Source organism: Pinus tabuliformis, chromosome 1_2, assembly GCF_031772625.1.
Source record: "Pinus tabuliformis cultivar Carrire ecotype Pingquan chromosome 1_2, CPIR1, whole genome shotgun sequence".
Lineage (NCBI taxonomy): Eukaryota > Viridiplantae > Streptophyta > Pinopsida > Pinales > Pinaceae > Pinus > Pinus tabuliformis.
Window position 1 is genome coordinate 15253195 of NC_142298.1, and position 17372 is coordinate 15270566.

The following is a 17372-nucleotide window of genomic DNA, read 5'->3' on the forward strand; positions in this document are numbered from 1 at the left end:
TCAGATCAGAGAAAAACCCAGTTGAGATTGGAGTTCAGGGACAGTGTACTATCAGTTGTATAATCATCTAAATTGTACAAGCGGTGCATGCAATCAGAGGAAGGCCTATGAGGATTAGCAGTTCATTATTGATGAATTTCCCAATTAAATATAGGCTAATTCCCTAGGAAACTGCGCAAGGAAATATGAGCTTGGCAAGTAGCAAATTTGGCTAAGTATTGGCTTGAGCTAGTTTGTGAAGTAGTGAGATAAATTGAGATAGTGCAGAGGTTGCTCGGGCTTGAACAAAGCATTGTAATCTTTTCATATTTTCTGATTAATGCAATATACAAATAGCAAGGGTTTTCAGCTGTGGCTTTCCCCAGAAAATTATTGTGTTATGTGTGATTGAATTCTTTCTCTTTTATGCTTCGTGATTTCATCAATCATTTATCGTTTTCGCTGATGAGTAGAGTAGATTCAAGTCAATTGTTTTATCATATTACAATCTACAGTTTGAATCTACAAGGAATTTCTACATGGTATTGGAGCTAGATTTGTAGAAATTTCTACATGGTATCGAAGCTAGATTTGTAGAAGTTTCTACATGGTATTAGAGCTAGATTTGTGGAAATTTTTACATGGTAGCAGAGCTGAAATCGCAATAGAAGAGAAGAATTCGAATTTGTCCTTGCAGATTGATGGAGCTCTAGTTCAAGACAAATCTAGAATACCCTATGTGCAGACTTCTTAATGGAGCAAGAAGGTTGTTAGTGGGCAGATCAATGAGCCAATGTTTAGGGACACAAAAAGGAGTTTTGGTCATTGATATTGGTATATTGAGGAGTAGCGAGATTTCCCATAGGGAGATCGAGACTCAGAGGGAGTCTAGTTTCAGAGGGAGAAGCCCTATGGACATTGGAAACTAGTACTTCAAGATCTGGGGAGATCAGACTCATTGCAGTAGTCGCAGCAGCTGTGCGGAAGTAGTAGCAGAGCAGTAGTAACAGCAATATGAGTAGAACAGATTTAGCTTGTGCATGCAAAGCCTTGAGGAGAAAGGCGGAGACTAGAGATATGGTGGTTGAGAGGGAGCATGTTAGACCTCTCAACATGCATACTCAGAAGAAGCCTCAAGAAGTTGTGGAGCAGCCACAATTGCAAAAGAAGAGAGGAGACAAAGTGGAAACATCTACTCAAGCACAGACCTCCAGTAGGGGGGAATTTCAAGCCAAGTGGGCAGAGGGAGCACATGCAGCCATACATCCAGGTGTGAGGTGGGGCGATGTGAAGCAATAGTCCCAAGAGTGCAGAAATTTGGGCAGGATCCATTGAGGTGTTTTTGCCTCATGGATCATTACCTTGCTATAGGGGCCCACAGTATTCTGCAGCAGGAGGATCAGTGTCAGTCAGATACTGAGGAGTGCAGCGCAATGTTGACAGCAAAGCAGGACGCTCAGTAGCAGAGTCTGCAGCAGCACAGTTTTCCTAGTAGACAGTTGCAAACACAGTTGATTCAATTAATTTTGCTTGGATGTTTTTTTGGGTTGCAGATGTTGCAATAGCAATACCAAATCAGGATAGAGTTGAATTCCTTTCTTGTTGAGAGGGAGTGTTGAAAATAGGAACAAGAAATGTTAAAAATAGCATCAAGAAGAAAATCCTAATTTACTTTTGTTCTTGAACTAAATTGGGAATTAAATTGTAATTATAATTCTCACAGCAACTTGTAATAGTTAACTAAGTTAATTTGACTTAGTTGACTCAGTTAATTCGAGTTGGGAGTCTATCTAGAGTCATGTAGAGTGGTTCCTAAATTTTAGGGGGCCAAGTTGAGTTTATTTTGAGTTGTAATTATTTAATTCAGTTTCACTGAGTTGAATTCAGTTAAACTAGTTCCAACTGATGGAGGAATTAGTGGGAGATCCCGTAATGGGGTGTAACCTGCAGTAGTGGGGTGTAATCAGCACTGCTCAACCAATAAACTGAAGATTCACTCATAATTAACTCATGCATGTCAGATGAGAGAAAAAACAGTTGAGATTGGAGTTCAGGGACAGTGTACTGTCAGTTGTATAATCATCCGAATTGTACAGGTGGTGCATGCAAGCAGAGAAGGCCTATGAGGATTGAGCAGTTCATTATTGAGGAATCTCCCAATTAGATATGGGTTAATTCCCTAGGAAACTACGCAAGGAAATAGGAGCTTGGCAGGCAGCAAATTTGGCTAAGTATTGGCTTGAGCTGGTTTGTGAAGCAGTGAGATAGATTGAGATAGTGCAGAGGTTGCTCGGGCTTGAGCAAAGCATTGTAATCTTCTCATATTTTCTTATTAATGCAATATACAGATAGCAGGGGTTTTTAGTTGTGGCTTTCCCCAGAAAATTATTGTGTTATGTGTGATTGAATTCTTTCTCTTTTATGCTTCGTGATTTCATCGATCATTTATTGTTTCCACTGATGAGTAGAGTAGATTCAAGTCAATTGTTTTAGCATATTACAATCTACAGTTTGAATCAAGTGATTCGGCCCTTGGGCAAAACCCAAGTTTATGGACTTTGAGGTGACCACATCTTGTTTGGGCTTCGAGCTTATCTAACGATTTATGGTGCAGGGTCTTGGCTTGTACATTAAATAAAAAAAAAATCTCTCATTTATTTTCAAAATCTAATTGTGCTTTGAATGATTCATTTGCTAATTAGAGATAATATTTATCTTGTAGATATTGTAAATAATTTGTAAATAACATTTCTAACCCTTGTATTTTAAATTTTCCTATTTTGTATATAATTTGGGGTCTTGGGGTTTCATTTTTCAAATCTCTTCTAGATCTCATGGATGGATATATCTATTTGATTTGTAGGTGCCATTAGCTCAAGGATTCAAAGACAAATCTAAAGATAGAAACCTGAGACCTAAGTTGCACGAAACGCCGAAACGTTACGGAGTTTCCGAAATGGGTACATTTAGAAACGTCACCTCCCAAAAATGGAAATGGTAGCCGAAACGTTGATTGAAACGTCATATATATATATATATATATATAAGTGAATAACACATTATCTTGCAAGAAAAAAGGGAATAAGACCCATAGATGACAATTTAGAAGGAAAACTAATTATGTATTAACTATCATAGATGATTACATGATGGTCGAGTTTCGGCTAAGTTTAAAAGTTTCGAGTACGGGTACAGCCCGAAACGTCAGGTTCTTAGAAGTTTCGTGCAACATAGCTTGAGACCCTAACCTAGCCTAAACAACTAGGGTTTGGGCCTAGATTCACCCTTGGAGGGGTCGTCCAACCAAGAGAAAAAGTGTGTTCATTGTTCAACCAAGGAGGGTTGATCTAAGGTCTAGAGACCCTGGTCGACAAGACCCAGCTCCTGAAACTCCAACGCCTAGCCTCTAAGAGGGAGTCGCTAGCCCTATAGGGCATTTTTACTACTGCAATTGGGTTTGTCGCCAGAGTTTGTCATTGGAGGGCTTGGCAAGCTAATTTTCATGGAGAAAACAAAATTTGTTGTGGCTCATACTCATCCATTTTCCTCATCAAGGGTAGTCGCAAGCCTAGAAGGCCTTTTCCACCAGCCGTTGGGGTTTTGAGACCCTTTTTGGCTTGGACACAAGGGTTTCTAGGGCCTTTAGCCCTAACCGCAGCCCCTAATAGGCCTCTTGGACTAGGCCACAGGCCTAGTCAGGGTTAAATTTTATATTTCAATCGATTTTAGCACTAACAATTTGTGATCGCAGACCTAAAGTGAATTTTGGCAAGGGTTTGGAGTGGTTTTTACTGTATTTGTGTCATTGATCCATGAAGTTGACTTTATTGGCTAATTATTGGTTTTGCAGGGTCAATATCAAATTTTGAGGGGGCTTTGTGGGTATAATTGCTACAGCAGTGTAACCTCTGAAGTTTGGTCCTAAAAATAAGCCTAATACACTTAAAGAATCATCACATTAGCTTAAAGGTTCAATAAGTATTGTCTTGGTTGATCTACTAGTAAAATTTTGGGAGTATTTCCATGCTAACAGTGGGCTGATTTGAATCATATCAAAATCTGGTGCATTATCATTGTGCTCTTGAAATGTTAAAATTGGCAACTAGGGCCAAACTCCATGTGGGTCATCTTATTTATGGCAGCTAATATTTTTCTTGGATTCCTCTCGTCGAGAGGTGTAGGATTGATCTAAAGATCATCCGATTCTGACATGCATTCATGGAGATATGAATTTATTTGTGTTATGGGACAATTCGTCAAGGTCAGCGAACAACCAAATTGCCCCCACTTGTACTCAACATTTTAGTATAAAAAGAGTTGGCTTGCTAGTCATTTGCACACACTCTTCTTGTGATCTCTTCCTCTCCACTTGTCTTTGGGTTTGGTTGGGAGGAGAGATCCTAAAGAGACAATGTTGCCCTAAGGGAGAAGGCTCTACGCTATCATGGAGAAGGCTAAACGTTGGTATGAAAGCAAGCCCTAACCGCTGGCCTAATGATGCGCTAAACGCAGTCATGATGAAGAATGCAAGCCCTAAAACGCAGCAATGGTTAAGCCCTAAGCGCAACAATGGTTAGGCCCTAAAACACAGCAATGGTTAAGCCCTAAATGCAGCAATGGTTTCAATTGATCAAGGGTTCCCCACATTGGGGTTTGTCCCTGGCTGGCGCCACATCTTGTGTCCTCTTGTCTTGGCTTGTCTTCTGCAATTTATGTTTATGTTCTATCTACATTTTACTATCATGCTAAATGTGATTGTTAATCTGGAATTGATATTGAGCTAATATGGAAAATTGAAGTAAATTTGCCATTAGCATAGAACATACCTAAAATTAACATGAAAGGATTGATCAACCTGTTGCATTGGTTTCTCTCTGTGCTTGAGAATAAACTCTCATTCTTGCATGCTAGCTCTTGCATCCTTGCACTCTTGCATAAGCATTTCACTGGTAATTGAATGCATATATTAGTGCCTTCTTATACTGCATATCACTCGAGTGGATGCCCACCAAACTTGGAGCATAGGTAGCCTAGACCTTGAGCTTGATGTTTGGACCTTCGAATTCCCGAAAAATCACCTCCTTAAAATTTCGCTGCAAGCCCTAGATTTCTACCCTACCTTTAGGGGACCGAAATTTAGGAGGAGAAAATATGGAGAAAGAGGAGTTTGATCACCAAAATCCTTGGACTAGTGCCTAGTCCTTTGGGATATGGAGTCCTAGATGCTTTTAAATTGGCCAAAATTGTCCTTAAGGAGGCTAAAGGTTGATGCCCTAGCTACCAACCTTCAACATTTACCTACTCAAAATTTATGGAGTTTTATGAAAGAAAGACAAAACTTCATCCACTAGGAACATTCATCATTTGCCATCCAATGAGTAACATATGCAATTGAGAACCAAATAGCTTTCCAAAATGATATTCAACAAATTATGGCACAAGAGCATTAACCTAGTTACAACAATTCCATACATGAGACATTATTTCAAGAAAATATTCATCAATAAGCACTTACAAGATGACAATATGATATATCCATCCATAAATCATGAGATAGCTCCAAAGAAGATCGAAAATTTCAGCTCCAAATGTCAAAATGCATCAAAGAACCCTCCAATAGTTTTAAAGAAAAAGTGTGAGTTCTTTTACAAGAGAAGAATCCAAGTGATGATGATGAGTTCTCACAAATGAGACTCACTTCTATTTATATGAGTCTCTCTAAATCGAATTAGCCTAATGAGCCCCCAAAATTATAAAATAATGTGCTAAAAACAAGTCTTGGTCACAAGCCGACCAAGTAGCTATCACAAGTTATGAATTAGCCATCCATATGCAAGCCGAGTTGATGATGTCATGATGATGTAGGGTTGTTGGAGGGCCACATTGAGTCCTCTAAGTGCCATGATGAGAGAGAGGGCTCCAATAAAGATGAATTAGGGGATGGCCCCTAATTTTCCATGCAAGTCATCATGTGGGGCCCCAAAGTGGGTTTGGGGCACAATTGTTGGTCTCATGGGTCTCCAAATGAAAGAAAAACTTGTACAATGCTCCAAATGAGGACTCTAATGATGTTTCCTGCCCTCCCATGTCTCAAGGGTGACACAAACCTCCTCTGGGCATTACATTAACTGTCATGATCATGCTAAGTCGGTCGGGGCATGTTAGTCCAAGTGCATCATCTTACGAATAATGTGGGGCAATGAACAAATTGTTGAAGGTGTTGAGAGTGCCCATGGCATGAAATGATGCTCTAACACATGATGGAGTCCCATGGCTCTCATCGCATCCCTTAGGGGTGTCAATATGATCCTCTAGTGGGCTTGAGCCCCAGTTAAGTTGCCCAACTCATGATGAACCCACCTACCAATTACATATAAGATCTAATGTGCTTTTTCACCATCAGATACAATAGTTCATTAGTGCATCTACGTGAACCAAGCTTGTTAATCAAGAGCACATTGAGACTTCATAAAGGGCTTCCCTTCCAAATTTGGGGCTTTCAGCTTGTAACAGTGGTACCTCCCTAGGTAGGAGTGGCTAATAAACAACCCTATTAAGTGTTCCTAGCCCCTAAGGGGAAGGACAAGTCCAAGGTACATCCTTCAATTGATAGGGGTCATGTGAATAATGATGAGATGAATAGGGACATAGGGGTCTCAAAGCCAAATGTTGTGGGCTCAAGGATGGCAATGATGAGAGATGTCCACATATTTGGGTGTATAGGTGTGGGAGGGACCAATCGTGGATACATGAGTTACTCCAACCTTTGTTTTTCCACCCTTCTTCATTTGCCTTTTGCCTTTTCTTGATTTTTTCTTTGTATTACTGCTCGGGGCTCTAGGAGATGAGAGCATGTCGTGTATAATATAAGCAATTATTACCCCCTTAGGGTGGGGAAGTTCATCGCACACCAGGGGTTGGGAAGTGCATGGATTCCTTAATGATGTGGGGGCACTCATGTAGCCCTAGGAACCAAGGTGATGTCCATAATGATAAGGGGGTAGAGCTCATGCTTTGGCTTTTGCCCACATGTTATTTTAATGTCTCGGACATCTTTTGCATTTTATAATTTTATTTTCTTTTGTTTCTTGCTTGTGGTCATGATATGCTTTTAACTTTTTATTTTAACTCCATCAACCTTCAAGGCAACATTTCCACACTTGACCCAAACATGTGGACAAGGGGAGGGGGGTGAACCAATGCCTTGTGGACCTAGTGGTCATGTAGACCCAAACAGGGAAGATGATGAAATAGGGCTTGTAATGTGCAGAGGGGAGTGAAAAATGTGCCATGGGAAAACGGGACTGTGTTAGTTTTTGTAGCAACGAATGTGTTCCAGCGTTGAAATTTTGTGGAGAGGCTAGAATACATGAGATCTCCAAAACCCAGAAATCATTTCTAGAAATTCCGCCCAGAAATGACTTAATTAGATTATTAACCAGCTTTTAAATATTTCCTAAGTCTAAACTTAGGGAATATGGTTAATTAATCATAATTGATTAAGTTAGGGCGTGAATGATCTAGAAACTCACACGAATCGACTTCAAGTTAATCCTAGTCATCGATTAAGATTTAGTCTTGGCCGTTAGAGTCCTAACAGAGGATTATAGGAAGAATTCGATGGGCACTTGGAGAAGACACTTGAGCAGTTTGATTTCATGAGCAGATCAATTTCCAGAGTAGCAACAGGCAGTGGCCAGAGAGAGTCAGTGAGATCAAAGCAGTGAGAGAGGGGCAGAGACTGTGAAGCCACAAGAAGGATTCCAGATCCGGTGAGTGCATTTGCAGAGAGGCAGAGAAGCCATAGAGAGGTTGACGCAAAGCTACGTTTTCAGTTCTAGAGGCTGGGAAGGAGTCCAAGAGTGCCAGAGAAGCGTCTTTCTGATCAGCAGAAGGCAGAACGACTTCATCAAAGTCCAGTCTGAGGCAAGACGTCCAACCAGCTATGTAGAGCAACGCAGAGGCTCAGCGGGGCCAAAATTCTGAAGGCAAATTGTGTCGGGAGATTCCCTGTGGGGTGAGGAAAATTCCTCTCCAGATTCTTGCCAGTATTTCTCTATAGGATTGAAAGTTTTGGCATCCAGTTGTACTCGGATTATTTCACTATTGCTTAATATTAAAACCCTCAGTTGTTGCACCGGTTTTCCCAAGTTAGGTTTTTCCAGGACTTTTGTCCAAAAATAACTGTGTTATTTTATGTGTGTGTGCTAACATTTCTTCCAACATTTATTCTTCCGTAGTCTTATTTGTGTAGGTTGCAGTGTGATTATTCGATATTTGTTGTAGAAAACAGTAAATGAATTGTTAAATAAATTAACAATTAGGAGAACAATTTCCAGTTACTGCAATAGGATTCCAGTTGTGGAATTTCACATGGTATCAAAGTGCAATTGATCAGCGGAAGAGCTAAGAGACGAAGACAGAAGGAGTTTCGTTGTTTAGTGTGGGCAGCAGATCAAAACTCTCAAGGGAAGCATAGTCACTTTGCCAGAAGGCCGAGTTACTTGAGGAGATTTGATTTTTCCGAGTGAGGGTCTGAAAAATTCAATCTCTCTAGATCGAGTGATTCCAAAGGCAGAGGGAGCAGTCCAGATTTTCGTAGCGCAGATCTCTAGCTAGCTACTAGACGCAATGGTTTTGCTGCAGTTTGCTAGAGCAGAGCCAACATCAGATGGAAGGAAGAAGAGAACACACTGAGGGAAAAATTTCCTCAGGGAACTTCTAGTCTCAAGAAGTTCGATTTTCCTTGCAGATCAGTAGTCATTGTGAACAGATTTTCTCACTCCGAAAGGGAGTGGGAATAGTTGGGCAGCAGCTGAGCACAAGGGAAGAGGATGTTTTCGACATTTGTTGAAATGGCCAGTGCTGGGCTTCGTGATCAAGACAGGTTGGATGGAGCTTCCAATTATGTCATCTGGAAGGCAAGGATGTCCTTCCTTCTAGATTAGTTTGGCCGGAAGATGTATATTGACGCAGTGGTAACAGTACCTCAAGATGCAGATCAGCTGAAGGAGTACATAAAGGAGATGGCGTCGGCGGAGAGATTGGTCCTAGATTGTGTCTGGGATCAGTGGTTTCTCACGTAGCTAGCAAAGATACTGCCAAAGAGATGTGGGATACACTCTCGACGCTATACCAAAGAACTTCTGCGAAGCAGAAGATGTCCTTAGAGGAGAAGTTGAGGCTCATCCAGATGTAGAAAGGGGAAGGCATAGACTCCTTCCTCACCAGGATTTAGGAGGTCCAAGACCAGTTGTCAACTGTTGGGGCAACGCCTCAACCCACAGAGCTAGTGCAATTGGCACTAAACAGTGTCTCCTAGGAGTGGCAAGTATTCGTCCAAAGTATTTTGGGCAGAGACACCTTACCAAGGTGGGACAAGATGTGGGTCGATTTGCAACAAGAGGATTTGAGACGAGCTCTATTAAAGAGCTCCATCAGTGGCAGCAGCAACGGATCGAAGCAGGTGAAGGAGGAGGAGAATGTGGCCCTCACATCGAAGGGTCCAAATCAGGGGTAGGGGGAGCAGAAAAAGAAGAAGAAGGACCTGTCGAAGGTCAAGTGGTTTTGATGTGGTAAACTTGATCACTACAATACCCAGTGTCCTCTCAGGAAGAAGGGCAAGGAGGAGAAGCAGGACCAGCAGGCAACATCAGCAACGATCGATAGGCTTTCCTCCAGGTTGGAGGAAGACTTTGCCATGTTTGCTGCTATACCTCCAGGAGTGAGGTGGGGAGATTGGGTGTTGTAGCCCCAAAGCACTACAGATGGGCAGGGTCCTTGAGGAGTCCACCTCTTGGATCAATACCTTGCTATAGGGGCCCACAATTTTCAGTAGTAGGATGGATCAGTGACAATTGATGCAATCAGATGTCAAATTGACAGATGCAGAGACTAGTAACAGTCAGATGCTGAAGACCGCAATGCAAAGTTGGCAGCAGTGTAGTTGGCACAGTGCAAAGTCAGCAGCAACACAGATTACTCAGTGACAGTGCAGATGCTAGTAGCAGTTAGAGACTTGGGAGATAGATGCATCATATTGATCACAGTTTATTCAGTATTTAGGATGCTTCTCAGTTGTAGCTGTTGCAATTGCAGTTGTTGCAGTTGCAGCAACAACAAATGAGAGGGAGTTGCAGTGCAACTGTAGTGTTGGAAGCAATTCAGCAAGGTCATCAGCAGCACAAATGCGGCGTATATTAGAGTTGCGCGGTAGTTGGTGGGCAGCAACAACCAGACATCAGCAGCATGACAGGAGATGATGCAGAAACAGGGTGTTGCTATAGGGTGTGCAGTAGCACTAGAACACATTCCTCGCTAAGAAGGAGTGTTAGTTTTTGTAGCATCGGATGTGTTCTAGCCTTGAAATTTTGTGGAGAGGCTAGAATACATGAGATCTCCAAAACCCAGAAATCGTTTCTGGAAATTCCGCCTAGAAATGGATTAATTAGATTATTAACCAGTTTTTAAATATTTTGTAAGTCTAAACTTAGGGAATATGGTTAATTAATCAAAATTAATTAAGTCAAAACATGAATGATCTAGAAACTCACGCAGATCAACTTCAAGTTAATCCTAACCATCGATTAAGATTTAATCTTGGTCATTGGAATCCCAACAGAGGATTATAAGAAGAAGTCGATGGGCACTTGGAGAAGACACTTGAGCAGTGCGATTTCATCAGCAGATCGATTTCCACAGTAGCAGCATTCATTTGTCGGAAAGAGAGCCAGTGAGATCGAAGCAGTGAGAGAGGGGCAGGGACAGTGAAGCTAGAGGAAGGATTCCAGATCCGGTGAGTGCATTTGCAGAGAGGCAGAGAAGCCACGGAGAGGCTGACGCAGAGCTGCGCAGTAGCCTCAAGAGGCAAAGTCGATTTGCTGGGAGAGATTGATGTTTTCAATTCCAAAGGCTAAGAAGGAGTCCCAGAGTGTCGGAGAAGCATCTTTCTGATCAGCAAAAGGCAGAACGACTTCATCAGAGTCCAGTTCGAGGCAAGACGTCCAGCCAGCTACGCAAAGCAACACAGATGCTGACGCAGAGGCTTAGGGGACCGAAATTCTGAAGGCAAGTTGTGTCAAGAGATTGCCTGTGGGGTGAGGAAAATTCCTCTCCAGATTTTTGCTAGTATTTCTCTGTAGGATTGCCAGTTTCGGCATCCAGTTGTACTTAGATTATTTCACTGTTGCTTAATATTAAAACCCTCAGTTGCTACACCGGTTTTCCCAAGTTGGGTTTTTCCAAGGACTTTTGTCCAAAAATAATTGTGTTATTTTATGTGTGTGTGCTAGCATTTCTTCCAGCGTTTATTCTTCCGCAGTTTTATTTGTGTAGGTTGCAATGTGATTTATTTAGTATTTGTTGTAGAAAACAATAAATAAATTGTTAAAGTCAATTAACAATTAGGAGAATAATTTCCAGTTGCTGCAATAGGATTCCGGTTGTGGAATATTCACAGACTGCACTACCAAAATCGGGGTTTCCCAACTCGTGCCCTTCCTGAAGCTGTAAGCCAATAAGGGAGATCCCACGGGACTAGGATTAAAGCTTAACCCCCCCCTCCATTTAAGGTAACGGAACAAAACTACAGTGAAAAACCCTCCTCCTTCCAACCCACCCAATAATCCATGCCCAATATCCCCAAGAAAAAGCAAGCATAAGTACCCAATTGCACAATGAAAAACATACCTTTAGGATTGGATTGCCCCCCTTCAAAGGTATGCTCTTGACAGATGGGCGAGGGGACATGATTGGCTTAGGGAGCGGAGATCAAGTGGCACAATACATTGGCTACACTAGTGGCTGCTAGGGGTTATTGGTTGTCGGTTGAAGACACATCTAGGAGAAAAATTCTCCTATGGGGTCACCCATTTTTGGTGGGTAACATGCACTAACCAGAGAATGGATGAGAGGTATTTGAGGCTAGCTTGTGGATTAGAGTAGGGGTTGTTGGCTGGCAAGCTTCATCAGAGGATAAAATCTTATCCTAGGGTTACCCATGTATGTGGATGGGTAACAATCCCAAAAGCCATTGTCCAAGTTGTGTTTAGGGTTGTGTTAACTCCCAAACTTGCACTTTAAATGTTACAAAGTCCTTTAACAAAGAAAAACAATAGGGGCACCTAGGAAGATTTCCCAATGTCGCCACAACAATACTCCCTCTTACTTTAAGCTAGTTCTTTTTCAGCACAAGTGGGAAATCCTAGAAAATAGATATCTTTGTATTTTTAGAATAAGATCAATGGTGGAATTTTCCAAAGCCAATGTCTATCCAATTTGGGATATATAGTCAAGGTCAATGAACCAAAGGGTTTGAATATAATGAAGAGGTGCAGTTAGGGTGTTAAGTTTTAACAATATGCTCTAACCAACCATAGAGATATTTTCAATACAAAGAAATTAGAAGGGGGTTGCTCCAAAGATGCACCTCCCAACAACTGTAAAATAGCCAAATCTATTGTGCAACCATGAATGAGGAAAGGGGCAACAACCTCTTAGTGTGTAGAAATGATAGTAGTAGTATCTATTAAATGAACAATGATTACAACAAGAGATAGGGTGGGTTACACCCATAGTATTTAAAACCGGAACCGACGACCAACCTGGTCCACTTATCAAACCGGTTTTTGAACCAAAACCAAAGAAACTGGTCTAGTCAAATCTCAAAGAACCAGTGTTTAAAAAAATACATGAAATAATTTTTCTTATGAAAAAAACTATTTTTAAGATTTAAAACCAGGATTCCAAACAAATAGAGACAAAATATGCAATGTTTTCTCTTCTATATACCATGTAAAGATGAATATATCAAAATGGCACTGAATGCAATACATATCAACAACAAAATACATAATCAATGAGACTCTAAATGGCCTCTAGAGTCCAAAAATAATGCTATAAGTTATGGGGCTACTGGACTAGTAAAAGTCCACATATCAGCGATCAACATGATCACTCATCATGATCAAACTCATCACCACTACTCAACATGGGATCATCAACAAGAGCTACATAAACATCATATGGCTCAGAGTCTGAGGACTCCTCATACTCCTCTTCAACCTCAATAGTAGTAGTAGTAGCAACAAAACTAGACAATTGTTGATGGCCCTGATGGCCCTGTTATGTGATTTCCGGTCCAATTGTTGATGTAATGTCAATTATTCATGTTCTCTCTTTTCTCTTGAAGAATAATTCATTCGCTCTGGAGTCTGGATATAGAGGATCATCTTCTAGAGAATTTTTTTTGTGGAAAAAGACCATTAAGAAAACAAAGAGAAAAATTATCTCCTCCTTTCAAATTGATTTTCAGAGAAATAAACAAGCTTTAGTACACTGGTTCTTTTCTGCCCGCTAAGAATACAAGGGCGCTAGATTGGTTCTTTTCTGCCTGCTAATTTAAGGGCGTTGTATGCCAATGTCATATGAAGACTAATACGGCAACATCCAATACTTATCAATTTGTGGGATGCGGTGCATCCAACTTAATGTCCATGACGGTGCCACTATTTCAAGGGACAAAACAATACAGCTTTAGTTAATTGGGAATATTCTGCCTGTTAATATCAGGGCATTAGCTTGTTTCTTTTCTGCCTGGTAATATAAGGGTGTCAGTCGTATACAAAGACTAATACAGCACACTTATTTCATCATCAATGTATGATCGGAGGGCATCGAAGGAAAAGGTAAGGCATAGATTTGTTAAAAGGGAAAATTAGCTTTTGGGTCCAGAGGAAAGTTAAAGCAGAAGACTAAATCCCTTGCAAATGGACATAGATACTTTAACAAGGTACCCATTATCATTAATTTAAAAACAAAACCAAGATTTAGGTCAGGTATACACTATTATTAATTTAAACATAAAATTAAGATTTATCATTAATTTAAAGATAAAATGGAGGCCTTCATGACCAACCAAAAGAGTCTTTGACAAAGTACCTATTATCACTAATTAAAAACTGAACTTCATGACCAATCAAAAGAATCTTTGACAAGATATCGATTGTCACTAATTAAAAACCTTGTCATGATTAGCAACAAACTAATAAATGTTATATATGCTGGAATATATACCTTTGAATTTATGTTTGGATATATGCTGTTAAAATCTACTGGTATAAATCTTACATATACGGTTATACTATTGGATTTTAACCATAACCATAGATATTTCAGCATATACAACATCAACTAATCTGTTAAAAAAAATGACAATTGACAAGTAAATATTATTAAATGTTGTATATGTTTTGAATGTATACTGTTAAAAATCCAATAATATATCTCACCATATACAAATATAAGATAAGGTTGTAACAGTATATACCTCAGACAACATATATCCGAGCATATACAACTATACCATTAAATTCGGCCACTATATTTCTCACCATAAATTCCGTGACATATATCTCAGCATATACCGTATTTATTGGTCTAAGAGATACAGCATTTAGTACCGCTGCTGGTTGTTTATTGATCACCGTGTTTTTAGGCAATGTAGCAGCTATCATTAATTTAAAGACAAAACCGATCTCTTCATGACAAAACCGACAAAAAACAAGGTCTTCATTAATTCTTCGAACTGACAGAAAGAGGTTTTCATTAATTCAAAAGACGACCACCACCACTATTAATTTTTCACATTGGAAAGAAAAATAGCGGCATAATTCTTTGAATGCTCTTATGCTGATTTCCCATGAGGCGGCAACAATGGAGAACGAGACATGCAGACAAGAAGGGGCCAAGGGTAAATACCTCTGCAAAGAAAGACTCGAAGGGAGGCTTGCAGATATCTTGACTGAGAGCCTCTATAATCTCATTCTCATTTTCATTTACCAGCTTCATGGTTTGCTTGAGCTGAGCAATTCTCCATTCGTAGCTTCTTGTCCGGCCGGAGGAAAAGGTATCCCGAAGCTTTCTCACGACACGAGCTGCGTCGGCCATCTGATCTGAATACAGTGGCAGGAGGAACAGAAAGAACAGGTGTAGTAAGAGTGAGAGTAAGAGGAAAAGGGTATAATGTCCTGAAACTGATGGACCCCTGGGTTAGGGCATTTATAGCTGGTCCTGTTGTGGCGTGAGGAATTGAAAAACCGCCACTTCCAACTCTATTTCTCCCCCTTTTTTCTTCTCCATCATTCACTGGTTCAACGGTGAATGCCACCGCCGACGGGGCATTGCGCCGGTCTTGGATCGTCGGAATTATTTTGGAGGAAATCTTCCTCTCCAACCGGAATGAGTGGTGGATGCTTACGCTATCAACCACGTGCAAGGCTTAGAGTGTTCTCAGCATAATGGAAGGCCGCTGTCGTTAGTGGAATGAAAACAGTGGTGACCGGATGATACACGATGAAGACTTCCTCTCCTTTTGATCTTTGTGTAATAACACAGTCCCACATGTAAAGGACGCAAATCAAGATTTGACCATTCAAGTCGATTAAAGAACATACTTTCTTGATTAAAAAAATTTGCAAACAGCACGTCATCATTCATCCTAGGCTTTGTCTACCGATGCTTGCTGCGAGAACCAAAACAGCTGTAACCGGGATTTCGTGCCTAAATTTTCATTCCCATTACTCTTGGAGCAAATTTGCAGCCTCCTTAGACTACGCGCTTGTTTTAACCGTCCGTCGGTTGTTCCGCTGCCTAAAATTGACTACTGTTATGGCAACCTAAATTGACTATTTCTATTTTTATAAAATCAATTTCTATTTTTATAAAATGGTTTTATCGCTGGGAGATGATGGTAGTGGTTATTGAACGGCCTCGCTTAATGAGTGGAGGAGTGTCTGAAAAGTAATGGATATTCTGGTCATATTTAGAGAAAATTGCTAAATGGAGGAGTGTCTGAAAAGTAATGGATATTCTGGTCATATTTAGAGAAAATTGCTAAATTTTTGTAAATCTAAGTTATAGTTGTTAAATTTCAAAATTTTAGGTGTAGTAGACGTTTTTTTATGGTGCTGAATCTATTTCCACCATAAAAAACACTTTCTTACAAAAAAAAATTTGAAAAAAAAATTACCAAGATTCCGAAAACTCCAAAGTCATAAGATGTGGTCTATTTGTCAAAAAGAGAGTGAGGAAAATGATTATTAAACTGGTGAAATATTTTTGATAAAACAAAGTGTTTACTAATATGAGTAAAATAAATGGACTTTTATAATAGGTGAGGAGAGCCATTACTAAATAGGGTTAATTATTTGCTCTGGGGTCTTAGTCAAAAAAATGATGATAATGATTGTTAAGACTTTTTTAATTATGAAAACCTTAATTATGAATTTTTATATAACTTAAAATATTAAAATTTAGAATAAACAAACAAAATTAAATAATGGAAAAGTTTTATTAACTAATTTTCAAAAAATGGTAATTTTGTTCAAAGTTATTTTAAAATTTATTTTTTATCTTACATTACCGTGTAGTATCTAAAATCAAATGGAAAATGTAAAATGAGTTGTTTTAAAAAATGTTAGTCTTATTAAAAGAGGTTAAATGTATTTCATAATAAAAAAATTGAATTTTTCTAATATCTTTTATAATTCAATAAAAATGTTTTTTATTATTTAATATAAATAAAATTTGTAATATAACTTTTTATAATTTTATTTGAATGAGACTTATAATATAGTTTTAGTGAGCTTAATAATTAAGAGCATGTGTTTTTTCTAAGAAGTTACAAGGTCAAAACCAAAAATAGAGTAAGCATACTTTTTTTTGTAAGTTTCGGTAGTACCTTTCTTTATCTATTTATAAAATCAAGTTGGTCCATATACAACAATCTCGTGGCCTCAATTTGCCCAAATGGGAAACCAAGTCTATTGGCCACCTGAGTCTATTATAGGCCATCCAGTAACAAAATTTAATAAGTCTTTTAATCCACGCTAGGTAAACCTCACAACTAACATAAAACTATTGACAAGAAAATGCTATCCGCAAAATGAAGCAAACTAAAAACTACATGAACTATTCCTTTCGGTCATCTTTGTCAGAATCCACCCTTGCAGGGGCTCCCGCCCAGTCACCCTGGAGATAACTTCTTCAGTTGTTGCTGGATTTCTTCCAGCGCGTTGTCTTGCATAATCATGATGATTCTCAGTTTTTTCATATCCTTCTTGATATTTGGCATACCTTGGGCGATTTCTGCCATTTAACTTCTTCAGTTGTTGCTGGATTTCTTCCAGCCTGTTGTCTTGCATAATCATGACGATTTGCAGGTTTTTCATATCCTTCTTGATATTTGGCATACCTTGGGCGATTTCTGCCATTTCACCGGCCACCTGCTCCAGTGGAATAGCTATACTTTTATAGACTTACAGTGATAAAATTAGTTTTTATATATAATTTAATATAAATTAATTTATCTTTATTTTAAATATAAATGTCGAAAA

General features: G+C 39.5%; 1 protein-coding gene across 1 annotated transcript in view; it reads right to left on the reverse strand.

The window, feature by feature from the left end:
* The window catches only part of LOC149204079 (aldehyde dehydrogenase family 3 member I1, chloroplastic-like), a 29370-nt gene extending 14073 nt beyond the window's left edge, over nt 1–15297 (reverse strand). Inside the window, exon 1 of the mRNA XM_089397032.1 lies at nt 14737–15297. Within this exon, the coding sequence (XP_089253158.1) occupies nt 14737–14925 (189 nt within the window). The 5' untranslated portion in view covers nt 14926–15297. The remainder of the gene's footprint in view (nt 1–14736) is intronic.
* Nucleotides 15298–17372: the final 2075 nt, after the last annotated feature.